Source organism: Protomyctophum bolini, assembly GCF_963924005.1.
Source record: "Protomyctophum bolini genome assembly, chromosome: 7".
In the NCBI taxonomy this organism is placed as follows: Eukaryota; Metazoa; Chordata; class Actinopteri; order Myctophiformes; family Myctophidae; genus Protomyctophum; species Protomyctophum bolini.
This window is the reverse complement of record NC_137868.1, coordinates 38,497,946-38,525,633: the sequence shown is the minus strand read 5'-3', so window position 1 is coordinate 38,525,633 and position 27,688 is coordinate 38,497,946. Positions and strand designations below refer to the sequence as shown.

The 27,688-nt window shown below is 41.3% G+C and overlaps 3 protein-coding genes across 4 annotated transcripts in view; all 3 read right to left on the bottom strand.

The window, feature by feature from the left end:
- Positions 1-1,380: 1,380 nt before the first annotated feature.
- On the bottom strand, positions 1,381-12,225 carry styk1b (serine/threonine/tyrosine kinase 1b). Its single transcript, XM_080768134.1, has 10 exons — positions 11,782-12,225; positions 9,914-9,978; positions 6,198-6,374; positions 5,119-5,484; positions 4,367-4,548; positions 3,990-4,064; positions 3,325-3,530; positions 2,967-3,007; positions 2,538-2,634; positions 1,381-2,433 (listed from the first exon to the last, which is right to left on the bottom strand). The coding sequence occupies exons 2-10, from the start codon at positions 9,975-9,977 to the stop codon at positions 2,241-2,243; spliced, it is 1,401 nt and encodes a 466-aa protein (XP_080624260.1). The 5' UTR covers position 9,978; positions 11,782-12,225; the 3' UTR covers positions 1,381-2,240.
- A 284-nt stretch (positions 12,226-12,509) lies between these two features.
- LOC308318542 (glutathione S-transferase kappa 1-like) lies at positions 12,510-19,049 on the bottom strand. 2 transcript variants are annotated; one of them, XM_080768139.1, is made up of 8 exons: positions 18,890-19,049; positions 18,391-18,491; positions 17,872-17,953; positions 17,218-17,346; positions 15,361-15,506; positions 13,898-14,014; positions 13,442-13,535; positions 12,510-12,721 (listed from the first exon to the last, which is right to left on the bottom strand). In XM_080768139.1, the coding sequence occupies exons 2-8, from the start codon at positions 18,457-18,459 to the stop codon at positions 12,672-12,674; spliced, it is 687 nt and encodes a 228-aa protein (XP_080624265.1). In that variant the 5' UTR covers positions 18,460-18,491; positions 18,890-19,049; the 3' UTR covers positions 12,510-12,671. The 2 variants fall into 2 exon arrangements, with proteins under 2 accessions (XP_080624265.1, XP_080624266.1); XM_080768140.1 differs by lacking the exon at positions 18,890-19,049 and having other exon boundaries at positions 18,391-18,614.
- An 81-nt stretch (positions 19,050-19,130) lies between these two features.
- Positions 19,131-27,688, bottom strand: part of rap1gapl (RAP1 GTPase activating protein-like) — a 9,857-nt gene continuing 1,299 nt past the window's right edge. The window contains exons 5-19 of the mRNA XM_080768128.1: positions 26,548-26,595; positions 25,619-25,828; positions 25,380-25,477; positions 25,057-25,135; positions 24,618-24,671; positions 24,424-24,507; positions 24,233-24,333; positions 23,889-24,018; positions 22,597-22,773; positions 21,674-21,745; positions 20,834-20,920; positions 20,587-20,730; positions 20,015-20,098; positions 19,725-19,753; positions 19,131-19,464 (exon numbers count right to left, since the gene is read on the bottom strand). Coding sequence (XP_080624254.1) covers positions 19,374-19,464; positions 19,725-19,753; positions 20,015-20,098; positions 20,587-20,730; positions 20,834-20,920; positions 21,674-21,745; positions 22,597-22,773; positions 23,889-24,018; positions 24,233-24,333; positions 24,424-24,507; positions 24,618-24,671; positions 25,057-25,135; positions 25,380-25,477; positions 25,619-25,828; positions 26,548-26,595 — 1,488 coding nt within the window. The 3' untranslated portion in view covers positions 19,131-19,373. The remainder of the gene's footprint in view (positions 19,465-19,724; positions 19,754-20,014; positions 20,099-20,586; positions 20,731-20,833; positions 20,921-21,673; positions 21,746-22,596; positions 22,774-23,888; positions 24,019-24,232; positions 24,334-24,423; positions 24,508-24,617; positions 24,672-25,056; positions 25,136-25,379; positions 25,478-25,618; positions 25,829-26,547; positions 26,596-27,688) is intronic.

The window sequence follows — 27,688 nt, the reverse complement described above, 5'->3', positions numbered from 1 at the left end:
GATCTACAAGATCACAACATTGTGAGCTAGCAGATCTGCTGTAACAAATAGGTCTATCTGACCAGCTTGACCAGACTGACTGACTATCTATAGCTCAATTATGTTTAGAAAGCCACAGTTTCTGGCAGTGTCCAGCAATAACCAATTTATGGGAAAATATATTCAATAGGTTCTCAAGACCAGTGATTCCCAAACTTTTTCATGCCAAGTACCCCCACATTGATCTTATCATTCATGCGGACCCCCATTTTTAAAATATATTGCAGGGACCCCCATAAGAGAAGATTTTTACAGTTGTAGCAGTGATTCTCAACCAGTTTAATTTCAAAGAAGCACCCCGAGTTTGACATGCAACAGGCTACGGAGCCCCATTTAATGGCATTTATATCTCTGAGACCACAATTTATATTGTAAAATCATTGTTAATTTAACTGACTAATAATACATGATATCGGAGTACCAAACGTTGCATTGTGATGTTAAATTCCTGAAACGATTATGCTAAATTGAAGATAGACAAGGCAGAGCTAACAGGTTAGCTCTGTTTGGCTAACCAACGACATCTGTTTGGCTAGAGCGTACGTGATATGCGTACGTAATCTATTGAAGATTCTGACCTTCAAAGTACATAATTTTTGTTTTGATTGTATTGCTGTACTGTTGTTTTGTTCTTTCTGCTTTGGCAATGTAAACGTATGTTTTCTCATGCCAATAAAGCCCTTTGAATTGAATTGATACGTGATGCTGTTTTGAGCGTACGTGATACGTGATGACGTGGGTCTCATGCGCGAAGGACCCCACAGACATCTGGCAGCCACAAGAGATCTGGTACTCACACCACCATTTCTGCAATTTCCGCAATTACCATTTCCGCAATTTCCGCAATTTCCATTTCCGCATTTCCGCAATTTCCATTTCCACCATTTCCGCAATTTCCGCAATTACAATTTCTGCAATTTCCGCAATTTCCATTTCTGCAATTTCCGCAATTTCCATTTCCAACTATTAATGGCAGCTGGGTTTCATCATTCAAATAAAATAGAATTCTGTCCGTTTAGCTATAAAATTATGTCAGGGAATAGGGATACACAGTATATGTCTTTAATTTGCATTGCATCTCCCCCCCCCCCCCCCAAGCTTTTATTTTCGTTCAAGTAATAGTACAACTCTAATAGTATTACTTATAATAATGTAATTAAAGATAACTTCATTCAGATTTATTTATTTTTATTTCATTTTCCAGATTTTTTTTTCTTCTTTTTTTTAGATTTTCATTGGTGGGCCAGTCATAATGGTCCCGCGGGCCTGATGTGGCCCGCGGGCCTGAGGTTGAGTATCACTGACTTAAGGTAAAATCATAACAGGAGAATTTGTGACATTTATAATTTATTCACATTTGAGTTTGTGCAACAAAATGGCACAATCACATGATGTGACATATCACAGTTAAAACTAAAACCTTAGTATTAATACATGATATTGATAACCAACCCAAATACAGTATATGCTCTTTCGTCCCAACTGAAAAATCATAAAAAACTTTAGACTCTGAAGTTATATATATATTACATCTCTTATTATACATTGGCTACAGGTTGTAAACCAGATTGATTTGTAAACCTTCATAACTATATATACACAGTATGATAAACAACTACAAGGTGAAGAGGACCAGTAGTTGTGTGTTGTATTGATCAAGTTTACTTATCTAGTCCAACACTATGGCTTTGACTGTACGAAAATAATCCATGTTCCCCAGCTCACCATCACAGAGAGAAGTATTGACAAAATGCATGCAGTGTGGCTTCCAACCTCCATTCCTGTAAACCCAAGAAGGGTTTACAGGAATGGCTGCTGCTTTTCATTCTTGCTGTGCAAGTGAGGAATCATTCCAATTTGGGGCACCATGTAAACATCTGGTAGTATAGGAGCAGGCTGGGTTTTCCAGCACCGGCGTTGAGAACCACTTGACTGGACTCAAGGGTACTAACCAAAAACATGACAAAATGAGGTCTTCACAGTTTCTAAAAGTAAACAACTTTTCCATGAAGTACCACAAAGTAGTTCTTCTCACTCATATTTTACATGACCCTTAATTAAATGGAAGAACAAAAAGAGAGGACAATTTCTAGGACCAAAACGCCCTAAGTGTTCATAAAACACACATGTGTTTTCAAGGTGCTACTTGGGAGCATTTGTCCCATAGTGCATGTTTGTTGCAGTAATGTTGTTTTCTTTGCTCAGAAGACGGTATAACTGTTTGCTTCCCCATAACCGGCTTCCTTTAGGTACCGCTCAATGTTGACCGGCTCTGGCATCCTGATCACTTTGTCGTTGGCACTTTTCTCTCCCGACTGAATCTTGCGGCTCAGCTCGGCTAGCGAGGGTCGATCCTGCTCCTTCCAGTGGCAGCAGGACTTGATGATGGAGTATCTAGGAGAGAAGGTGACGTGGATGAGTGCAAATGCAGTACCCGCGAATAGCCAGGTAACGTCAGGTTTGACTGTATTACAGGGTAACTCATGGCAGATACTTACAGTGTATTGGAGGCGTGGGGAGGCCTTTTCAGTGTTTTCCCCCTTTGGTGGAACTGTAGAAGTTCTTTAACAGGGATTTCAGCAAATGGAGCTTCCCCTGGTAAGGACAAGGTGGTAGACAGGTGAGTGTCACAATCCTATAAGTCTCGGTGTCTTGTGTATGGAATGGAATCTTTTAAAGAAGGCAAACCACGACATGCACTCAAACACCAGAAATCTTGGAGGAAAGGATGTACTTTCGGGGGAATTTGATCACACACATGCAGCAGCAAGGATGTTCTACAATCTACAGTGTCTGCGGGTCCTTTTCGTACATTCAAATGCAGTTCAATTCCATGTAATACTGTGCAAACTATGCGATGTGATTCTTTTCAACAGAGTCACATGTATCATTATCATCAGTTTTACAGAGCTTTAAAGCCAACTTACCAAGGGTTGCCATTTCATACAGCAAGATTCCAAATGACCAGCTACAAAGAGACAAACAGAAATGATTATTGAATGAAGAAGGAAGCATGACTTCCATACAGCAAATGCTCTTTATACATAATATTTTAACAACAGGCGGTTTTGTGATATATAGTATTTGAATGAGGAGAGAGTAGTTAGTACTACATCAGGGGTCTATCACTAGCCCCCACATTTATTCCTTCTACACCAAATCTCTTCACCATAAAGCCTATGTACAAGCTCACAGTGCGCCAGTAACGTGTTGTGAGCTTGTAGATCTGCAATTGCAGCAGAACATCTCATCTGTTATAATAATAACATGCCTCGCTATACTTACATGTCACTGCTCTGACTGGCAGGTCTCTTCACCAGTATCTCGGGGGCCTGCCATTTCTTCTCGCGGTCTTCACTCTTAGTGCCTCCATGGATTTTCCTGGTGTAAACCGCCTCCAGGCCCCACAGCTTGGCCGTGCACTCCTTACTGACCAATACGTTGTGAGCACAGATGTTGCCATGGAGAAGATCCTTGCTGTGGAGGAACTCCTAAATTGGCAACAAGAAGGCAGCACGTTCAGAGTCATCATCAATGTGAGGCTTTAGAGACAACCTCTATTAGGATCTGACACGCTTCAGTTATTTTGGTTGACAAAATGGTGACATTTGTAGAGTCAGTGAATGTTTTAGACATTTACTAATGGATATGTCAGGGAAAATGGATTTATCTAGCATTTTGGGAATAGAACTCTTGAAATCCTGTCTCAGTGAGATAAGAATGTTATCTTTCCCAATCAATCAAATAGAGGTACGTACTATAAATGGCAATGTAGCTACTGACATACTGATAATGTAGCTAAAAACCTATATACTTCGCTGACTTCTTTCGCAAAAAAGAAAAAGGGTTTCTGTGGTTCACCGCGTGATTTATGTGAGCTTGCAGTGATTTGAAAGTCAAACGTTTGGCCTGCAGGCATGAAGACATCCACGAGACATTAGCATACTGACCAGCGCTGAAGCCACCTGCTTGGCCATGGTGAATATTAGTCTCTCTGTCATCTCACACACATCATCCACTTTGTCCTGAGAAACAAAAAGAACACCATCAAGTAAATAACTTAATCTTCACCTGTTACACAATAAGGATACTAGCGTGTTATTCACCATCAACCTTAGGTATTGACACATTATAATGCAATACAACATGCTTTGTTTATATAAAGTGTAAGTGCAAAGATGAGAAGTAGATAACGGTAAAAGAATAAAATAGAGTTGACCACTTCTTAAACCATATACTGTACTCAGTGTACTGTATACTTTGTTAACCAGGGCTGTATATTATATTAGGTCCCTCTATGTCAAACAAACAAACTCCCTATATATACCTGTCGACATCGCCACAGATAGCTGAGCAGGTCTCTGTTCTCCAGCTCCTCCACCACGGTGACCAGGGGGGCTCGCAGAGACACCACCCCCAGCAGCTCTGGCAGGAAGGGGTGAGGTCCCAGCTGGGCCAGGAAGGACGCCAGACCCAGGAAGTTGTGTCTTTCTGTGGCGTCCGCAGTGTCTGAGAAGGGATGGAAAACTAAAATTAACAATATACGGCACCTGAATTATATATATATATATATATATATATTATATATTATTTTTTTAAACCCAGTCGGGCTGTACAGTACAGCCCAGACTAAGAATAGCATGAACTCAGGTATTATGGGACAAGTACCTTTCAAGGACACCAAATTTAATATGCATTAGGCCACCATGGATCATCATTTCATACAACTGTATCTCTGGGACTCAATCTACACCATAACATGTTAAAGTTAATTTCACACTTGAGTGTACAAAATAAATGGAACCATTTCTTTATCTTTTTTGTCTTTATTTTTTCTTTCATTTTGTTTCATAAAAAATAGTATTTCATATTATAATGTTTGTAATAATTTATCTGTTCAATAAAAACATATTTGACAAAAAAAATAAAAAATGGAACCAAATGGACCCATTTGTACAGAACCGTAAGGGTCCATTTAGTTCCAAACTATCACTCATTTAGCTGGGGACTCCACGTCGAGAACCAGTGGTCTCTATATGAGCCGTTGTTGGGGGTGAACCTTTGCCTCGTTCCCCTCACCGTTGAGCACGCGGAGCACCACGTTCCTGTCCTTCATGCGAGCCCTGTAGAGGGAGACCACCGACTCCGTCCGCAGGGAGAACGCCCTGGGCAGCGGCGTGACCAGGTTGAACGACTCGGGCAGCCTCTGGCGCGGAAGCTCCCTGGGCTGAACCACCGGGTCGTAGATGGTCTTGGCGGGCTGGTGAGGCAGCGTCGCCGCCCCCCTGCAGGAGTCGGCCATCAGGGGGGAGGGCGTAACGGGATAAGAGAGACTCTTGGACGAGTAATTGAGATGAGGCGGGGTGAAAGTGGAGTAGGTGTTGTTGGAGTTGGGCATGTCCAGGGCTATGCTCTCCCCCTCCATGATATTGAGACCGACCGGAGCTGAGGAGAGAGTGAAAAAGAGAGAGGGAGGGGGGGGTGGGGGGGTGTTGAGAAATGGGCGTGACGGGATTATTAGGGGATCAGTGCCAGTATTAACGTCACAATACACCAGGACATTACCAGGATGAATAAAGATAAGATATTAGTGCAAGGATGGGCTGACGAATGCCAAACATCTCCACCCCCACACCTCAATACAACATGTATTATATTTAGCTCACAGGACTGTCGATAACCATTCATTTACAGCACAGTCATCTAAAAGCAGGGATTTAATTATGAGAAAATCTAAAAAGATGATCGGATTTGGTCTGCATTTGTATAGTGCCATTTTTCCGAAGCACTTTACAATGTGCGTTACATTCACACACTGTGGCGTGCAGACATTTTGAGGGGCACCCTGTGAGGCACATGGAACCGCCACATGAGAGATTTATAGATTGTGGGGCATATAATATATTTTAGGCGCTTTTAATACAGAATTGATCAATGTGACCATGGGCCACATACTGAACACTGGATAAAACAAAAATAAAATGAACAAACTCATTTTCAAAAGGGCACATTGCTGTCTAGAGGGCAAAAGGGCAGTGCTTTAGCACCACTTGGTGTCATGCAAGGTACCAGTTCCTCATTGGGAGCAGTTCAGTGTCTTATCATAGCACAGAATGTGCAGTCCTTTCTGCACATTATAAAAAGCACATTTGCCTTACCATCAATGCCCTGCAGCACCCTGACGCGCTTGGGTCTAAAGGAAAAGGCCTGCGGTCGGATGCGGTCCACCTTCTCTGGACAGAAGCGCAGCAGAAGGATGAAGACCAGGGTGACCAGGAAAGAGGCCAGCAGAAACACGGGCACTACGATCACCTCCTGCTCATACAGACGGATTTCTGTAAAGACAGAGCAGAGAGATATGAGGAAATGTCACGCAGCTGGCCTGTTGTTGCTGATTTACGGTTACGGTATCCTCGAAGGGCCTTATAATAACGCTGTCTGTCCTGTTTATCCAGAATGACTTGCAATGTGTGAATCAAGAATCAAGGAGGTTTATTTGTCAGTCTCTCATATACGGGAGCAAGACGTGTTCCTCAAGACCGCCAACAACAACAACATACAGAAGATAATAATAGAGAATACTTTAAATAATGTTAAACAGTACAGGTGAGGTCACACACATGTTCAGAATGGGGGGTAACGATACATTTTAACAGCGATACGATACATATACATGGTTGACCCCTCTTTTAAAATGTTCTACCACACACAAAAATGTAGTATTGATACAATTATTAATTATTGCATAGCAATTTCCATTGCAAAACAATACGATACATAGTCAATGTTGCCGTTTTCATTTCGATATATACTTTTTCGATGCAGTTCCTATATCGTTACACCCCTAGCATATATACAGTGCACCTCACACTCACAGTACATCTATTCTACATCAAGAACACTTTGTTTTTGTCATTGTCCTCTCTGACAGCCATTGAGCCTTGAGCGGCTGAGCCCCAGGCTTTGAGAAACCTCACACGTCACAAAAGAGTTTGCTGTTTGCTACTGGTGTGTCTGCAGTCTTTCACAGTCCTTGAGTGTCTTTGTGTATGCTACTTCTATATTTGCGAAGTGGAAAGAATTAGGACAATCCTATAAATGAGGACGTTTTGCCATTCCTAAAAAAAGGTACTGTACATTCCCACAGTTTTTTTTTAAATACGGTGCGCTGGACCCCATTATTATTATTTATTTTTTCTTCAGACGTTTTGCCATTCCCTACTTATACAAATTGTGTTAAGGCTTTGGGTTTAGAATTAAAAGTATGTTTGGGTTAGGGAATGTGGGTCAATGGAAACAATCTGAAGGGCCTCACCTGCTGGTGTGTGTGTGTGTGTGTGTGTGTGTGTGTGTGTGTGTGTGTGTGTGTGTGTGTGTGTGTGTGTGTGTGTGTGTGTGTGTGTGTGTGTGTGTGTGTGTGTGTGTGTGTGAGTGAGATGGGGGGGGGGGGGGGGGGGGGGGGTTCAGACTTTACATTAAAATGTGTCCTATACATTATGTGGCCACAGGACAGGTTTAAACACAGATGTGAATACAATCAAATGGTCATTGTCACCTTGTCATCAATCAGGCCACTTTTAAAAGTGACACATGGCCACATAATTATAGACTGTAAACACAAAAATGTCTAAATTTTTTGCAAGTCATTGTTGGTAATGGAATGCCAAGCAGCCTACACCAGTTTTTTAACTAGTTTTTTAACTCGTTTTTTGTCTGTCTAGCAGCTAGACAGACAAAAAACTGTCTAGCTTTATCCACTCTGCAGTTCTCAAATGAAGCAAGTTTGTGTTATCTATGATGTCTGTGAACCTTGAAAACTCGTAAAATAATAACAATAATAATAATGAAAATACTTTAATTTTAAATAGGTATTACTCCACTTAAAACCTAATTCAGTAAAGTAATTTCCTGAAACACAAAAAATGGAAGCATCTACTCTTTCTACTTCAGCAAGTGGTAAATTTGCATATTGGCTCATGGGATTGGTGACGTCACAGAGCCAAGCTCAGATTTTGGGGAAGTACAGAGAAGCTTCCCATCTCCAGTGAAAGAATGTGAAAAGGACTTGGACTCTGTATCAGTCATTCCTCCAAGAGGAGAACTGTAGGAGTGGTGTGGGACTTTAATACCCTGCTCTGGCGTCTGGCATTTTGTTTTAAAATACTAAATGACGTTTACTGGCATGGCCAACTTTAAGGGATTATTGCTTTCCAAAAATAACATAATTCCAAAATATAATGGAGGTCTGGCTATTTGCTTCATTTGTTTTGTTTCATTTGTTAGAAATGTGGCAATCTGCATTAACCACTGTGACAGCCAGAGTGACAATTGACTCTAATTAACAAGCCACGGTCAATTAACGATATGAGAATCAGCTTGTATGTTGGCAGCAGCACTCAAGGACATTTGCCCTACATTCTCTACCGGTTTATTTTATTTTAAGTGGCTCAAGTTGGAGAAAGTTTAATACATACAAAAAACATAAATACACTAAATGTATAAGCAGGCCTGCAGATATTCAACCTGCACTGCGTTTAGAATCAAGGGAGGAGAATTGGAAATGAGCAGGTGATTTGTTTGGAGAAGACAATCGTTGTCCTTCAGGATTTTCCTGTGTTTTGAGTTGACCATGTTCAGACCCTAAGCAACACACAGGTAACCCTACAGTACACCTACACCATAGGGAATATATTTGACTGACAGCAAGAGGAGTTTTTTCCATTGACATTGAGCACTGAAGAGGATCTGTTTGTTCTTTGTTTTATTGGAACTGAACTTCGGTTTATTTCAAAAGACAATTTTTCAAAAAGTTGAATTACGGTAACCCCATTTGTACCCCCAGGTCTTTGAGTTGAAACATTGATTGAATATAATTAGTTTTGGGTGTTTCTTGATTGATTGGTTTTCAACTGAATTTTGAATGCAATTTATGTTGGTTGATGATTTTTTGTTATTTTTATTGAAAGCAAATATGTTGTAACCAAAGCCACCTCTGGTTCACAACTTCACATACAAAGAGACTGTTCGAATCAATTTAAGGGTTCTCTTTTTTTTGTCCTTTGTTCGATTTCCTTCACACTACACAAAAAGGAGAGGCTAAGTTTCACTCTCTAGGTACACGCCTACCTTGCACCCCAATATCGGTAATACCTGGAGCCTCCTCCGATACCCTATACCTCGTTTACTGGGTGGGGTCCCCCAGGAGTCTCTCCTTGGCCCCTCTTTTGCCCTCTACGCCAAATCTATTCACCGATGATAGCTGATCTTCAAGGTCACAACTTGTCACATTGTGATGCATTGTGAGGTTGTATATCTGCTATCTTCACCGACTGTTTCACTTATTATGACATGCCCAGAAAAGGGATGCTATGGTTCAAATGAGTATACTATCCTGAGAATAATGTTGTACTTTGTTCAATCGTCTCATACGCCAAAAATAACCGATTATTGTATGATGAAGTATAGATTGATCACAATTGGCCAGTTCTACAGCATATCTCATAATGACACATCTCCAGGACCATTTGGAGTTTTCACACAGTCCATTTGAGAGAAATGTCTAACTAAATTGTGCAGAATGTTCATGAACTACTTTTGAATGTTGCATACTGATCCCTGAACTTTCCAGGCAAATCAAAAATGTTACTGTTGTTTTTTTAGTTTTTAGTTTTTCAATGCACATTCAATGTTTCCTCTATCATATTATATAGGCCTGTTCAATGTAGCCCAACAGGAACTACATTGCAACAGGCGCTAGGAAGGATTTCAATGAAAATCAATCATACAGTAGTCACAGTGCAGTCAGATGACCCAGTATAGGCAACATCATAATATAACAGTCGTACATATTCCTACATACAGACGGATAACTCACCGCAGATGGTATCGCCGTGCTGGCAGCGGAAGTCTGCCCCCGACAATGGCATGGAGGTCGTCATCCTGTCAGATGGTAAGAGAGATGTGAGCATAAAAGTGTAAAATAACTACATTTACTCAAGTACTGAACTTTGAGGTATATTTATTTACTTTACTGGAGCATTTTCGATTTTCAATAATTTAGTTTTTACTCCACTACATATCAATAGCAAATATTGTACTTTCACTCCACTATGATTATTGGAAAACTTTAGTTACTTATTGTACATTTTGATTATTATTACAAAACCACTTCAGACCTATTATATACTTTGGCAATTTGAAAATTTGAAAAGTACTTTCTACTTTAGGTACTAGCATATTGTGATGCAAATTAATACTTTTGTACCTTTACTGTAGTACATTTTGAATACCATACTTTTACGTAAAACATTTACTTTTTCCACCACTGTATGTGAGCCCATGACAGTGAGAGAACATTAGTAATTTATACAGTGTATTCCGTCATACCGCAGTGTCCTATGCCGGAAATGTTAGATCAACAAGCTCATGTCACATGTTGTGAGCTTGTAGATCTGCTATTTTAGCTGTGGGACACGGTTGTACAAATCAGGGTTTTAAGTTCATCTGCTGTGGAAAAGCTCAAAACTATGAAATCAATTATATCTCGTATAAATTGGAAATAAATAAAAGGAAATATCTCATATAGTAGGCCTATGCCTGGGATGATGATATAACCATGTTCATTCAGTACGTGTCTTTGGGTGTTAGAGCTACTGTGCACCGTAGGATGCTGCTCTAGTGCCCAGCTGGGTGCCTTTAATTAAGTGTACTGTATTCCCTAATCTAAAAGACGGGGCCATTTTTTACACTTTCACATTTAAATTAGCACTCCAGATTTGACTGAGTAGCCGATGACGATGGTGGCGAATGATGAGATTGGGTGTAAGATGGTTTTGAATGACCTCGACTCTCAGTCTGGGAGCAGCGGTCTGTGATGGTAACATGAGTTCTATTAATCAGTAGAAGAAGGTGTCTGGGATCGCACAGAGAGCCAAAGTGTAACTGGAACCTAGACATCTCGTGCTCTCTCTCACTCACACACGTGTACAACAAACTCAATCTCGCCATCTTCCTATCTGTCTTTCTTCCTTCCTTACTTCCTTCATTCCTCCCTTTGAGGAGCCCATAATTAAAAACCCACACCCAACCTGAGAAAAGTCTCTCTCTGAAGGACATTCAGGATACACCCTGCCCCAAAAGCTAAGCGATGACACCTGTCAAACTGTTGGATGGATGTTGCACGATGTTGTATCAACATTAACATGGTCGATGGGTGTGTACATGTGTTCCAGGAACACATGTACACTACACGTACACAGTACACACCCATCGACCAAACTGCACTCCTCTAATGACCTGTGTGCATTCTCTCAACCTGCCCATCTGCATTTTTCTCCAGCGAGGATATCGTTATCCACCCAAAGGGCAAACACTTATTTACACTCCTACACAATGTATAGACACGCAAGCACCGTCTAATCCAATCCAAGCATCGCCTACTACCGCACACACCGCCTGAGCTTTCCATTCAATGCCTGAGCATTAATAGAAATAGAAAGACACACCCAAAACGAAAGTTACACGTATTGATTACAATTCAAATGTAAATCATGGACACACGCCACCAAGAAAGTACAGCTAAAGACTGACTTTACTCCTTGTGCACTTATAGCCACAAAGTATAGCACAAGTGGTTCTCGAGGTGGGAAACCTGAAATTATAGTTTGAGAACTATTGCTTGACTGCTATAGTACATTGAAATGATCATAGATGTGTGATCTAGAAAACATGCACTGATCTTACCTCTCTCCTTTCTTGTCTTATATCTGTAGACAGAAAATCTTGAATCCAGTCAATTATGTTAATGAAGAAATTTCCCAGTGATCATGCTGTCACAGTGCCATGCATCTTCCAGATTTGTCTGTGTTAAGTCCAGGTGTAGCTCTTGTCCGCAATCTTCTATTGTCACCTGTTTCTCTCCCTCTGTCTCTCAGGTGTTTTGCAAGGCTCAGGGGAGTTGTATTCTGTTTGTCTAAGTTACAGCTGCAGTGTCGCCTCAACTCCGCCCACTCCACCTGCAGTCCAATACCTATTCTTTTCCTTTCCACTTCCTCCTCAATTAAGTCTGTGGTATACCACGATCACGCTGATGTCAGGCTGTGCAGAGATCTCCGACCTTGGAGTGCTTCCGTCTTATAAATCCTTTTCCACGCTGTCAGTTTGTTGTGAGTCCGTTAACGCTCGCCCTGCCTCTCTCGTTCTCTTTGTCTAAGCAAACTGGTCCTTCCACTCCCCCCCCCCCCCCCCCCCCCCCCCCCCACAACCCCACCCACCATGCAATCTGTTTTCTCCTCAGTCTTTTGTTATTCATATCTGGCATATTCTCTAAGTATCTTCAGTTGGATCTAGCCAAGAGCTTTCCTGTCCCTAGAACCAGAATGGCAACCTTTTGTCATCTGTGCAGCACTTGGTCAGTGATGACGACGAGATGCATTTCAAAGGAGCTGATCAAATGACGAAACAAACAAGTGTAAAACAATATCTACAGTATTTATTAGGGACCAGGAGAATCTCTGGAGATGAATGGGGGCGATCTCAAGGCTGGGGACTAAGCATATAAACAGCTTATCAATTTGCTTTGCAATTCCCATGATCTATGAGCAGACACGCAGTGTCTGAAGGAAGGCTTCACGTTATAGTTTGGCAGATGGTTTATCTGGCTGAGGCCCAATCCACTTCTCTCCTGGAACACACAGAGGGATGTGATTGGACAAATATTTTAAGGAAAATAATTGTGATTTGCTTATCTACATGAACCCTATTCTGGGGCGCACATTTAGTCAAAATAACAGATCTACAAGCCCACAACGCATCGCAATGAGATTCTAGGTCGGTTATTGTCGGCAAAGAGATTTGGTGTGGAGGGAAAAAAGGAGGGGGCCTATTGTAGACCCCTGGGGGACTTCCACTATTTATTAAGTGGAAATGATGTGCAACCCTCAAACAAATCAAAGTGACCATAGCAGTCAAATATCAAAGTAGCCTTATGTTGCATAATACAATATTAATAAGTAGTTAGATAAACGTAACTTTGGCCCTCATGAAGTATAGCTTAATATTGTTTTTAATATTTGTTTTTCGAATATGGCCAAAGATGCTGTCAAAGCAAAGCACTTTGACGGCAATAGTGTGAACGCTGTATAGTAACTGTAAATTACAGCATAAATGTGTGTTGCTTTATATACTGTACTCTTCAGCCAAAAATATTCCTAGTCTTACTGTAGTGAAATTCTTCATTTATAAAGCCGGGGTGAAACGGCAATCTGCTTTGTATACAGCCAATGTCTGTTTTAGGAATATGTTAACTATTATTACTAACAGCCATGACAATGAATCATATAATATCATTAATTTGCATGGATGAATGTATCTGGTAAGCGATAATATATTATTAATATCTCACCTATGCAGTAGGCCATGAGCTCAAATCTATCATTGCCCCAGAAGATCTCTGGCTTGCCGTTCACGTGACACACCATCATTGGGAAGCCAAATGACTGTCAAAGACATGGAAAAAAAGAGAGATTTGGTTCATTTTACCTTCCATATCTGGATATAATAATCCTGAAGTCATGTTACAGAAAGTGGACCATCCATTTTAAGTGTGCATTTGGGTGGACCAAAGAATGATTCTGTTCTTTTTGCTTCTAATGTTGAGTCTTTCTTTCTTTCTTGCAAGATAAGATGTAAACTGTAGACTTTTCTACCTCATCTGTCATAATTTCAGCACACACTATCAAATCTGTTTCAGTCTTTTCACAAATAACCAAATTAAATTAAAGTAAACTTGCAGTCAGTAACAGAACAGGATCTAATAAACCAACGGAGGAGAGAACCTGTGGCCGTGAGTCATACTGACCCCGTGTTCGAGCGCTTCCTCGGTTGTACTTTTCAACTTGTCTTTGATTTGCTTAGAGGTGGACAGCTTCAGCAGCTCTTCAATCTCATTGGCAGAGAGCCCTGCCTTCATTGCTGCCTGGGAGTAAATGGGAACACAAATAGTAGTACTATGATAATACAACAACAATAATAATAATAATCATAACAATGAAGAATAAGATACCCAAAAGATAAATTATGATTACAAATGGAATAGAAAACATACAGCCTCTTCACTATGTTGTAATAGAGTTTCTCCTAGGTTGAGAGGGGACATCGTTCCGTAGATTTAAAAAGAGTTTGTGAGAACATGCAAGATGTGACAATGAGCCTCTTTGGCTCTTCACATTATCAGATCGTTTTCATACAGTGGGAACAAGCTCCAACCTTTCTGTGTTTTTTATGGTGATCTGTTGCTTTTAATTGTCTAGTTGTAAAGTTCTTTCGTCTCTGTCGGCGGAAACCTAGTATGTCCTAAACTGTTACTTTTAAGTAGGGATGTCCCGATACCCTTTTTTCGATCCCGTGTTAGCCGATACCACCGATACCGAATACCGAGACCAGTGTTGTGATCTTGTGTTGCGTTTATAGCTATCTAGCTATATATATATATATATATATATATATATATATATATCGTGTTGTGTTTATAGCAGATTCCTCACTCAAATGTGCACTTGCAGTTTGGGCAACTCGAAAGCAAACTCGACATGCCATTGGAGTTTTATTTTATTTTATTTATCTGCCATAGTGTCAACCCCTTACTCCTGTGTCGGATCGGTGGTTAGACTAGCATATTCACCGATACCGATATGACCCGATATGACAAAAAACCTCTACTTTTAAGGATTCAAATAAAAAACTAGCCAAAGTAACAGATCTGCAAGTTCAAAACTATTTTTTATATGTTTGTGTGACGCTGCAGTATGATCAAGTAGGGCATTCATTTATGAGAAGAAAAAACCCCACAAAAGGTTAATTAAGATAAGGGGTTTCTGCCCGACAGCAATGGTATTCTACAGCAGTGGTTCCCAAACTGTCAAGGACCTCCAAAATGACACTCATTAGCCCACAGACCCCCGTTGGAAAAGATATGCCAGGGACCCCCATAAGATAATCTTTACAGCTCTAAGGACCACCCCAGTTTGATATGCAACAGGCTAAGTACGAACCTCCATTTTTAATGGCATTTCTATCTCTGGGACCCCCCAATTTATATCGTAAAATCAATGTTAATTTAACTCTGAGAGTGTACAAATGGACCCTAATGGGTCCATTTGGTTCCATTTGTACACTCTCAGAGTTACAGACCCATACGGGTCCATTTATCTATCATTTAGCTGGGGACCCCCTGGAACTCCCTCAAGGACCCCTGGGGGGTCCCCCGGACCCCACTTTGGGAACCACTGTTCTATAGATCAGATCCAGGAAGGAATGTGATACCTCAGACAGCGAGGCTGGCTGGGTGATGTCCTTGTCCTCACTCCAGATCCTCCTCCACAGCTCTCTAGACACCCGCTCCACCTGCCCGTCTCCACCCTTCTCCCGTTCCTGTACGGCTGCCACAAAGCGCATGGCAGACAGGGAGCCTGGGAGGAATGCACAGATCAACCACTTAAACCCTCCATTCTTGGTAAAAAAAAAGAAAATGGACCCGAGTTGCATCTGTTATAGTACTTGGACTGATTTTTCCCCTCTACGCCAATTTCCTATGCAAAATAGTCGATCTATAAGCTTTTGATTGATTGATTATTTTATTAGACAATATCAAATGCAAAAACAGTACATGGTACAGTCAAAAGAACATTTATCCAAAAGGATAGCACCTTGCGGTCTTGTTTCCATTCGGGTCCCAATGCATTCATTCACAATACAATGATGACATTAATTGAAGATACCTAAAAAAAACATAAATTATTTACAGGTGTAAGTACCAAAAAATCTAAATAAATCTAAATACGAAATAAATCGCTCGGAGGGGGGGGGGGGGGGGTATAGGGAGATTGGGCAGTCATCTTCTCTCCTTTTGATCCGCTGACATTGCTAGGTGATTTTTCAGCCCGGTTTTAAAGGAAGCCAGTGATTTGTTTATTTTGAGGGAAGGGGGCAGGGCATTCCACACCTGAGTGGCAGTGCTGTGGAAAGTGAATTTACCCATATTTGTTCTATATGTGGGTGGCACCAGATCATTATTTATACTCCCTCTAGTGTTGTGGCTGTGAGAGTTGCTCACCTTTGTGAGGTAATCGGTTAAGTAAATGGGGACTGAGGGCAGGGCTGAATTTACCATTTTGAAAGTCAGCCCCATTTTCAACTGCTTGACTCTGACTTCTACCCGGAGCCATCCTATGCCATCAAAATGTGTTGCATAAAGGTGGGTCATGGGCTCTAGGCCTAGGAGGAGTCGAATGAGTTTGTTCTGGGAGGTTTGAAGCTTAATTTTTTGTGACCTTGAGATGTTCGAGAACCAGGAGGTACAGGCGTAGTCAAATATGGGCTGAATAAGAGCTCCAGCTAATGTCCTGAGAGCCCTCTTGGTTACAAAGGAGGAGATTCTCCCCAAGAATCTTGTCCTTTGGTTTACTTTTTTGATCGCCCATGTTGCCATGCCTTCACCTGTCGCTTGTTGTCCAGGATACAGCCCAGATATGTAATCTCTTTTTTACTAGTAATTATAATAGCCGACAACACATCGCATTCGCAACACGTGTGTTGTGACCTGTGAGCTACCAGCAGTCATTAAAACATGTGAATCCCTTGACTCCTTCAAAACCGCTCTCAAAGGGCATCTACGGATGGCTGCAATTCGAAATTGGCCCACGTAAAATCTGAATTCTTCCCACCCCTTTTTTCCACTCACTGTCTATGTTTTTTCCCTTTTTTCCCCCCTCCTTTTATGATGATTTCCAGTTTTTGGCTATATAGAAGTGTATATTTGTACGTCTCTAAATGTTATGATGAATTGAAAATGGTGGACCCTCTTGTAAACAAGTGTAATGCTTTATATTGTCGTCCACAAAGTTTTGTATTGAGTTGTGCTTGAAATGTACTGTAATTCTGCAAACTGTAAATAAATACTTCAATCAATCAAAGCTTGTAGATCGGCTATTTTTGGCAAACAGTCCCCCTAGAATCGTATCTTCCCACTGCAGATAGGAATTATTCTGAACGACACACTAGGTCTGGACACTAGGTCCAAAATGATCAGTCTCTATAGGAACAGATGCAGAATCAGATCTTGGTTGTGAGGGATTTAAATGGTTCATTGTCTTTGCTCAAGTCTTAATAGTATATTGTTACCTTTCTTGAACATAGCTTCAAAGGGGTCTGATGGTGAACTGAGAGGAACATCACAGTATTGGGATAACCGAGTCAGATCCTTCGTCATGTACATGAACTTGTTAGGTACCAGTCCAGGGGGCTTATTACCTACGAGACAAAAATAAATCATTGTCACGGAGGACCGTGGAGATCCTACATCATCCTACAGGGCAGTGGTTTTCAACAGTTTTCATATCCAGGCCCATCATTTATTTGGAATTTCATCCACGGACCACCATTAAATGACGAGATTTAGCCTCGCAGACCCAAAACTGAAGAATATTTTGTTATAGTTTGTTGGCTACGATTTTGTCCACAATTCACTGCTGTTGGCAAACGTTGATCAAAATACATTCTCTAGTTGTGTAGAATTGAGTAGAAACCAAATTCATTTCACGCTCTCAAGAGTTAAAGATCTATAAGGGACCATTTGGTTACCTGGAACCCTCTCAAGGACCATTAGTGGTCCCCGGACCATTAGTTGAAAACCACTGTCCTAGGGCAATAATATTTGGGCTAATGGGCTGGTTCAAGGTTAAATTGAACTAAATACAGTCATATTTTGAAAGGAAACGGAGCATGTGACGATGTGAATGCAGGTGTTTACAATTGCCTTTCTCATGAAAAACGTACCTGATCCCTGCATGACGCCGCCCAAAAACGCGGGACGTAATTTGAGCTCTATGTTCCACACGTTTCTGTACCGGCACAAGATCTGAAAGATCAACGGAGACGAGAGCGCTCATCATTGAAGCTTTATGTCCCATAGAGGGCAGGGGTTCTCAACCTGTGGGCCGAGAATCTCGGTCCCCAAGTGATTTTGATTATATATTTTATCATTATTATAATTGTATTATTTATTAGATTTATTTATTATAGCATGTAGATCAGCTATTCACCATTTTTATCTGTGGAAGAGTAAAAAATAATAATATTAATTTAACTTCCTCAACTCCTACACCTCAACAACTGCTTGTCAGGGTGAGGGAGGGGTTGGAGGGGTCATGGCCTGAAAAGGTTGTTGAGAATTGAGAACCACTCCACTGCCATAGAGAAGAAGAGTAACTAAACTAACTGGCAAACTGCAAAGGCAAAATGACATTTCTCTTATTACCGGTATGTAAATTCATCCAAGAAGAATTAAGTAGTCACCTCAAAGCCCAGCCAGGAGTACGGAGACACCACATCGTAGAACAACTCCACCACTTTCTTAGATGTCATCTTCAGAAACAGTTGAGTTCTTCTTACTGTGTCTGTGTTGCAATTCCAAGACGGCGGAAAATGTAGTTATTTTAGCTGTAATGGCTGAGCGTGTTACTGTATATCAAGCATACACCGTTCATTAAAACGAGCGTACTGTGGACTTGACTTTGGTCAGAAAGTGGGTCAAAGTTCAGCCAAAGAACAACTAACGTGCCTGGCTGTTATGTGAAAGTCTGTGAAAATAGCCGATCTACAAGCTCACAACGCGTGGCATCGCGACGAGTTGCGAGCTTGTAGAGCAGGTATTTTCGGCGAGCAATACCGAACGTACTACATATACAGTATACGTATAAATCAAGCATAACACTTGTTAAAATCAGCTACATTGTTGCAACTATATGATATCGATACGTACACATAAGAAACAACAGCAACAAATACAATTCACCTTTGTTGATTTTAGCTGCATGCAGGCTGCAGAACTGTATTGGGTTAGGATTCCATTACATTCACCATCGACGTACATAAACAAATAGTTATAAACAATATGAATAGAAAATAGCCACAGGCAAAAAACGTTTCTGTGTACAATTCTGCTTCTCTCTTCCTCTGTAATGTACCTCCCTCCACTCGTTTACTCCAAGTACAAGTAATACATTACTGCCCTCTTCTGGCGACAGTGCAACTTGCACAAACAAAAGGCATCTTCAATGACAACTGAGATAATTATTTATTTTATTTCATTTTTAGCTCTAATAAAAATTGACATTTAACTGAAATACAAGTAAGTTCACCTTTATCCAGTTCTCTTCTATGACAGTACAATGTTAAATTAGCAATAAATACAACTTTTTCCTCTATTTACATACATAATGAAGTAATTACTATTTACAGTAACGTCTACAAATCTACACATGAATGAATATGTCCTTTTATGACTCTTCCTGAGGGCTCTCTTCTCCCCTTCCCTCTGTAGATCCCATATTGTTTATGAGAGGTAACGTTGGTCCCATGGACTTATCACTGGAAAATAGAGAAGACACAGTTGTATGCAGATTGTGTAGAATAATAACTATTATTATTATTATTATTATTATAAGAAGAAGAATTCGAAGACTTATCCTTATGCATTTTACTAAATGTGTTATAATTATTTTTTTAATGTATACTGTAACAGAAAACAGTAATTTAAGCATTTCAGAACACCAGTGATTTAAAAGATGAAGTCTCTAGTGACGTCTACAATCTGAAGGCCTTGTTTTAATCTCGTCAGTCTTACGTACCTCTCTCCATCCTTCTCTGTATAAGCAGTCTGGAAATGGAATATAACAACAATACAGGGTTTAGCTGAATACTTTTCAATGAACGTGTGGTGAACCATAGTGTAGGAACTACATTCACACATTTAAAGTATATACTGTATACTCTTTCACAAAGACTAAATCTTTAACATACTTTACATTACGTAAAGTGATGCCTGTCACAATGTCTTATGCTTAATTTATACCTAGTTGCGCGCCAGTGAAAAATCTGATCTACAAGCTCACAAGGAATCAGGAATCAGAATCATTACCTTGGGCTTCTGTGTTGCTATTCCAGCAATTTTCTTTGGAACTCCAAGAGTATCAAAAGAATGACTCCGCACTCTTATGGCTCTCTGTCGATTTAAAAGACAATAAAGTAGTACATGATGTATGTGATGGAAGCATTTAATGCATAATGCATGATTTCATATGCATAATGAGTAAGACAAATGTAATGATGCTAGCCTTCATCTTAACACAATTTAATTAAATTCAATCCAAATCTGGAAGAACCACAAAGCTCTTAAGCTATATTGTGTTTTTATCATAGGCCTATGTACAAATATATGCATATGCATTTTTATAAATACATATGTATATCAATCAATGAGTCAATCAATGAGTCAAGTCAGTCAGTCAGTCAATCAGGTGCAGTCAATCAATCAATCTCAGAAATGTGGTTCTCAGGCAAGATATGCAGCAAAATAAAGGAATATGATAAACAATATATGTCAACACGCTATAAAGATCCATAACTATACCATATGCAGTACGTTTGAGCTGAGAGGGAGACAACATTTCTACATCAGCCCCTTGTCAGCATAGGACACAAATAAAATACCTTGAAGTTTTCAATGAATCCTCCACTGCTCTCAGACACACCCTTGACCTCGTCAGAAGACAGTGATGCTTCTCCCAGCATGCACTGGGAACGTGCAGACAGTTCAGCCTGCAAGCCCTCCAGGAGTGATGAACGTGTACGCAGCTTGATCAGACAGACAGGCAGACAGACAGAGTAGGGTGTCAAGAAGAGGAGAGGATAAAAGAGATAATAGGAAGAGAGAGAGAGTTCTCGATATCTAGCTTACCTCCAGTCTACTGAACCTCTCAGCCTTATAGCAGGAGATCTCTGCATTAATGAGCTTGGTAAGAAGGAACTCTCTCAGGAGGCAAGTCTGTCAGACAAAAAAAAAAAGAGAAAACGAATCTGTCAAGTAGTATCTAAAAATCTCCTGGGTCTGGGTTTCATTCCAAAATCATAAGACAAAATGTGTGTTTGTCCGAGAATCACTGTATGATATTGTGTGCTATAGGTATTATTTGTAAGACAATATTGTGATATATGCCTTTTTTCATGGGTATTGGGTATAGTGTTTTGGAATGAAATGAATGAATGAGCCTTCAGTTTATTAATTTTGTGCATGTTGAAAGATCCCCCCCCCCCCCTTCTGGTCCCAGGCAGCAGGCTGTCTGTGTCTGCAGGTAACCAAAAGTTCACATGTCCACAACTAAGACACTGAACCCGTTATCTGTTCACTCATTGCAAGTCACTCTGGCATCGTGTCCAAAACCGTTACTTGTCAGGAAATGGAAAAAGAGCCTGTGTTCCAATGGATCGAATATAGTTATTATTTAGTCACACTCTTGTTAATACTTTTCATTGATTAAATGTAAACCCACAGAGACTAAACCACTTTCAACCTGGCATGCGTCCCCATATTGAGGCTGTTTTTGTTATATGCAATGTAGTCCGCAACACTGCCATACAACAAAGTATAAAACAAGACATTCATCCCGACAATATGCTAAATGTCTTCAGTGTCAATTTAAGACGAGATCAATGCAATTTAATGGACCTCTGGGTATGATGGAAGAACAGAACAGGGTCAGTTAAGCTCTGTTCTGTGGATCTGGGCTTGGTTTCTTACATCAGAGAAGATGGGCGGGTCAGGCAGGGCGGGGCCAAAGGGAGGGACATCCTCTCTGGCCGTAACGGACACCTGTAAACAGGAGATGGAAAAGGGAACAGGTTTATCAACACCATAGCCTCTGAGCAACTCGCCTCACATAAATCACTGGGCCATGGCATATATAAGCCATGACCCCTTTTCCACCTGTTGGTTCCCGATGGGAACCGGTTCAGTTCTTTTTGGTTCTTAATTACTCCATGAGACAGAGCTCCAAAATTGGTGGGCAAAACTAGACCTATATTAAATTGTTCATAGGATCAATGTAAGTAAACTAATGTATGATAACCCTTCCACAGTAGTAGCTTTTTCATATTTTCAATTTCTTGCATATTTTCCTATATGATGCCTAATTTTCATATTTAAAAAAAAATGAAAATTGTAATACAATAAATCATTGTCTTCGTACTGTAAGTAATCACCTGGGGAAGTTTCATGGTGATAACAATCTAATATAGGTATGGTTTTGCCCACTCAATTCATAACTTATGGTATGATATGGTATGCTACTGGCTCCGCCTCCTCCCCTCACCTGGTATATGCTACTGGCTCTGCCTCCTCTCACCTGGTATGCTACTGGCTCTGCCTCCTCTCACCTGGTATGCTACTGGCTCTGCCTCCTCTCACCTGGTATGCTACTGGCTCTGCCTCCTCTCACCTGGTATGCTACTGGCTCTGCCTCCTCTCACCTGGTATGCTACTGGCTCTGCCTCCTCTCACCTGGTATGCTACTGGCTCTGCCTCCTCTCACCTGGTATGCTACTGGCTCTGCCTCCTCCACTCACCTGGTATGCTACTGGCTCTGCCTCCTCTCACCTGGTATGCTACTGGCTCCGCCTCCTCCACTCACCTGGTATGCTACTGGCTCCGCCTCCTCCACTCACCTGGTATGCTACTGGCTCTGCCTCCGCCACGGCCTCCTGGTCTCCCCCGCAGACCCGCCGCACCACCAGGAAGCAGTGCAGGAAGTTGGAGCTGATGACATCAGACAGAAAAGGGGTGTGGCCCTCCTGGTAGACCAGTGCAACGATGTCATTGCCGATGTGTCTTTTCCTCTGTAACTGAGTGGGGTGACGAGAAGGAGAAATGAAAGTCTGTCAGTGGCAGTGCCTTCTGCAAATCTATCATGTGCTTTCCGTTAAACCAGTGGTTCTCAACCTTATCATGCCGCGGCCCCACCAACATAATCATGTTTGAACCATATTTGAACTGGGGACCCCGGAACCCCCAAAATAATCATATTTGAACTGGGGAGCCCCCACCAAGTCCCCAGGGAGGCTCTCCAACGTTGAAGCACTCGGCCCTACTGCATGCATGGTCAGAGGACTAAGGTACTGTTGCCTTCTTCATAATACTGACTGTTAATCACAGTTTAGCACTGAGAGATGACTGACTCACAAAGGTGAACCCATGGATTTATCCAGCTCGGGTTTAACATTGAGCACTTCCGCATTTTGGACACCAAATCTTGTCCAAATCAAACAAATGCGGAAGTAGACCGTTCTTCCGGGTGCCTCAAAACGCTACTGAGCAACTTCCATGGAAATGAATAGCAGGGGGGCCATCCTCTATCCTTTATAAGTCTATGGCCGCCACCCTGATAAGCACTTGTAGGAGTTGAGTCATTACATTTTGTTTGACTCGGTTCCACAGATACATATTGTGAAAATTGCAGATCTACAAGCTCACATATCTACAAGCTGACAACAAATGAGCTTAACATTTTCCCTCTTATACTATTTGACAATTTGGCCAATGTTTGACCAGTTTTTTTAGTATAGTTTGTTGATTACTTTTGAGTGACGTATGAGTTGGTCGGTGTGAGCTCGCCACCATTGGTGTGTGAATGTGGGAAGTGAAAAAAAAAAACATTACCGTGTGGGGGTTCCGACCCACATGTTGAGAACCACTGCATTAAATAACCACTTAATCGTAATGTATTCCGTTTAAGGAGAGCTATGTTGCATATTTTTTGCCATATCTGTCCTCTTATGGCATAATTATGTCCTGAAAATGTCACTGCAGCAGCCCAGCCCCAGTGATGCCTGATTGCCTGTGGCATTGAAAAGTATCATGGTCTATCCTCGTCATCCCTTATGATGAGTTAATAGGCGAGTAGCTCATCTTTAACAGAATGTCTCTAGTACAGTAAGTCTATTATTTTTAGATGGTTAACCTGCTGAGGGTCACCCTCTGTGAACGGTAGTTTGGTTGCCACATGGAACATGATTTCTCTTCCGTGGAACGTGGTGAAGACGGCATCACTTCCTGTTTGTCCGCGACACACATCTAGACCCCCTTTGAATCTGTAGTATAGTGAAGACATCAGATCAGACATTAGCTGATATAAGTCATACATACATGTCATGTCGCATTGTGAGATTGTAGATCGGCTATTTTCCATATGATTAGCCAATGTGGTTCAACTGAATTTGATGCTATATTAATTAATTTAGCTGGGGACCCGGTTGCATGATCAAGGATCCCTGGTTTAAAACAGGTCAGTATTCTGTACTCTACCCGGTGAAGCCTTGAAGTTGAACCGTGTCACCCATAATAGACAGGAACTCTCGAAATCCCTTGCTTTCCATATTGTTGCTGAGTATGTCTTCCTCGCTAAGCTGGAAAAAACAACAACGATGGTACAATGAGAGTGAGAGAGCATCATGATGCAATGTCTGCACTCTCCATTGAAAACATTGGGAACTTACCTGGCCCTCCATCTGGTACAAGATGCCAAACTTGAAATTGGGAGACACTCTGTGCTCGTCAAATGCAGTTATGAGTTCTGGGGCCTAAATGAGTGACAGAGCAAGATATACAGTATAGATATTGACAGTTGGCGGGTGGGCGCAGGCAGGAGGGGGATGGATACCAAATTCATGCTTAATGTACATAGTAATACCTTGAGGTAGCTGACCACTTCGAACCTGGGCACCGACACACTGTCACAGAGCATCTGAAAGGGAATTGGCTTTGTCATCAGACATCTGTTAAAAAGGTCTTAAAAGTTAATTTCTCGCTTAAATATTGGGGACACAGAAGTGTATTGTAAAGCCTTTATGTGTAGTTTTCGCATATGAAGTCATGACCATGGCCAAGTCATGACCTTTGACACTTAAAACACACAGACAGTGTGGATTGAATGTGGTATAATAGAATTTATAGTATTTGTAGTATTTATTTATGGATAACTATGGGTATATTAATTGAAATGCGATCGTGAATCAAATGTGATATAAAGCCGTGACTGAGAACTACTGGAGTTTATACCTTTGTGAGTCAGTCATCTCTCAGTGCTAAACTGTGATTAACAGTCAGTATTATGAAGAAGGCAACAGTACCTTAGTCAGCTGAACAGCTGAGGGGATATTGGGAAAAAGAGAGACAGAGAATACTCCATGCAAAGAGCATTCCTTCATTCTGTAACATAATAAAACACCATTTCTGTATACAGTACATGTAAGTCTGTAGCAGCCATACTAGCAATGAATGAATGTTACATAGACTTGTACATTTGGTGTTCTTCTGCAAGGCTCTAGGCCCATCACATATTTAAAAAAACAGTTCCGCTGAAGTCCAAGTGTTTGACTGTACTCGTACTGTTTGCATTTCTGTCTAATAAAATATTCAATCAATCAATCAAAAGGTTGAAAAATGTCCTCACCTTAGAATGACCCTGAGCCTGTTCTCTTCTTCCTCCAAACACACAGAAAGAACCAATGGCCCCAGTGAGGGGTCGACCGCAGTGAATGTGTGATGGTACTGATGAAGAGAATGAAAAAGAAAATACTTTCATTATCGATTTTTGGTGGAAATAACCAGCCACAGGCTATTGAACATTCACCATTGTCCATTTTAATCATCCGGGCCAACACAGCCAGACAATACCCGGCCTATACCGACCCGCGAGCGGAAGAGCTCGTGGTAGATTTTCGCCTCGCTGTCCCGCTCCATGATGTCATAGCACTGTGGGCCCAGGCTGTGATGGGAAGAGGTGGGGCTCACGTCCAGCTGTTTCTCCAGAGGGGGGTCTATCCAGTAGCCTCCCACCTTCGGTGGCAGGATGAGCGGCAGCTTGCCACCCATCGTTCCAAGCTGTGCTCCCTGATCATCCTACAGGGGTATAGAATGTGTAGAATGTTCATAGTGGAATTAAATCCCATTTTGGGTGGGAACCCCTTTTGATGTTTTGGCATTATGTTATGCTTTAGCTATTGAAAAAATAGCAGATCTAGGTCTGCTATTTTTTTTAAATCGAAGAACCACTGACATAGAAACTGTCAGGATGTAGAAGACATTTTTAGATTCTGATCTCAGGTTAAAATGGGTTAACATAATCTGCATCTGGGGTTCAAAGATTATTTATTTTTTTCATGTATATAAAAGTATTATTATAAGAATTAGGGCTGTCAAAAGATTTACTTCAATTTAGATCCAAGATCAACATTGAAGCCACGCCATTCCCATGTGGATTCCACATGATTTGACTTTTCAAAAGAAATGTCTGCTACGTGCAGGGGAGATTGGGAGAATGACGGGAAAGATTAAGAAGATTGTACAGTAGAGAGAGACAAGATAGCACACACCACAGATCGTCAGACTGATTCACATCCACCCCTACAGTACGTCATAGCAGGCATGTCCCTGACCCTGAGTCAGTCGTTAGCACACTGAGTTGTCAGACAACTTACTTTGCCAAGCAACTCCCCGATGGGATATTGTTTAGGGTGAAAACAGTAACTGTAGTGGCAATGACAACGGAATGGCAATGACGCATGCACATTCATATTTGCAAACACACATTCTATGATTTGTTCAGGAAAATACTATACCTTCAGCGGCGGAGGGAATTCACATCGCTGCTCCTCTATTCTGCTTCCCTAATGGAGGAGACGAAAAGCCTCATAGATCAGTGGTTCCCAAACCTTTTCATGTCAAGGACCCCCACATTGACACTAATTAGCCCGTGGACCCCCATTTGAAGAGATGTGCCAGGGACCCCCATAAGAGGACCCCCAGTTTGCCATGCATTAGTCTACGGACCCCCATATAATGGCATTTCTATCTCTGGGACCCCCAATTTATATTGTAAAATCAATGTTATTATTATATTATTATTATTATTATTATTAATGTTAATTTAACTCTGAGAGTGTATACAAATGGGCCCAAATGGACCTGTAGGGTTCCGTTTGTACACTCTCAGAGTTACAGACTCATAAGGGTCCATATTGGTTACAAACTATCATTTAGCCTGGGGAGCCCCTGGAACCAAATAACAGCATTTCAGAACCAGTGCAAAGGCTTTAGGGCGGCTTTAGGGCTTTAGGATTGGTTTCCAAAGCTGGGTGTAGCTGGTTTCTTTAGCAGATGTTATATCTTCTAGTTATATCCCATATATTGAATGTAGGGGGCAGGGGGACATCTGCACACCTTGGATCGCCTGGCTAAGCAAGACTAATGTTATAAGGTCAGCCTCTCTACGAGCTGCCAGTAGGACTTTTAGACTCTTTTTATACATCCATTTTGGCATCTGATTTGAATGAAAGGTCACCGGTTCAGTGCTAAAAAGCTTGAACAAGTTCAGCATCCTGCAACCCAAGGTCACGGTAAAAGTCACGGTCATGGTTACTATTCTCGTCGTCACTCTACCGCCTTCATTTGGGTTCCAATTGGAATGAAAGTTCAGGACCAAAGAGCGCGAATGAGTTTGCGTTTCAGAATACTGTGTCCCATTTCAAAGGTCAGGTCCACTGTTACCATAGTTGACCGGCATATTATGCACCTCTATATGGTGCTCTTGATCATTACTGTTTATAGTCATGGAGATTGTATGAGGGGGAAATATGCATAGTATATCTATGTAGGTCTCAAATGGTCCTGTCCTCTGCTTACAAGACTATGGCTATGACTTCACTATGACTATGGAAGCTACTGATTGTGTTCGTGTGTGTGTGTGTGTGTGTGTGTGTG

What these genes read in the sequence shown, in the direction of transcription:
- styk1b (XM_080768134.1), bottom strand. Translation starts at nt 9,977, where the DNA reads ATGACGACCTCCATGCCATTGTCGGGGGCAGACTTCCGCTGCCAGCAC. An exon ending in GCACGGCGATACCATCTGCG is followed by an intron (nt 6,375 to 9,913) that starts GTGAGTTATCCG and finishes CTGTCTTTACAG; the next exon opens with AAATCCGTCTGTATGAGCAG. An exon ending in GGTGCTGCAGGGCATTGATG is followed by an intron (nt 5,485 to 6,197) that starts GTAAGGCAAATG and finishes CTCTCTCCTCAG; the next exon opens with CTCCGGTCGGTCTCAATATC.
- LOC308318542 (XM_080768139.1), bottom strand. Translation starts at nt 18,459, where the DNA reads ATGACATCTAAGAAAGTGGTGGAGTTGTTCTACGATGTGGTGTCTCCG. An exon ending in TGAAGCTATGTTCAAGAAAG is followed by an intron (nt 15,507 to 17,217) that starts GTAACAATATAC and finishes CATTCCTCCCAG; the next exon opens with GCTCCCTGTCTGCCATGCGC. An exon ending in AGCCAGCCTCGCTGTCTGAG is followed by an intron (nt 14,015 to 15,360) that starts GTATCACATTCC and finishes ATTTACTCCCAG; the next exon opens with GCAGCAATGAAGGCAGGGCT.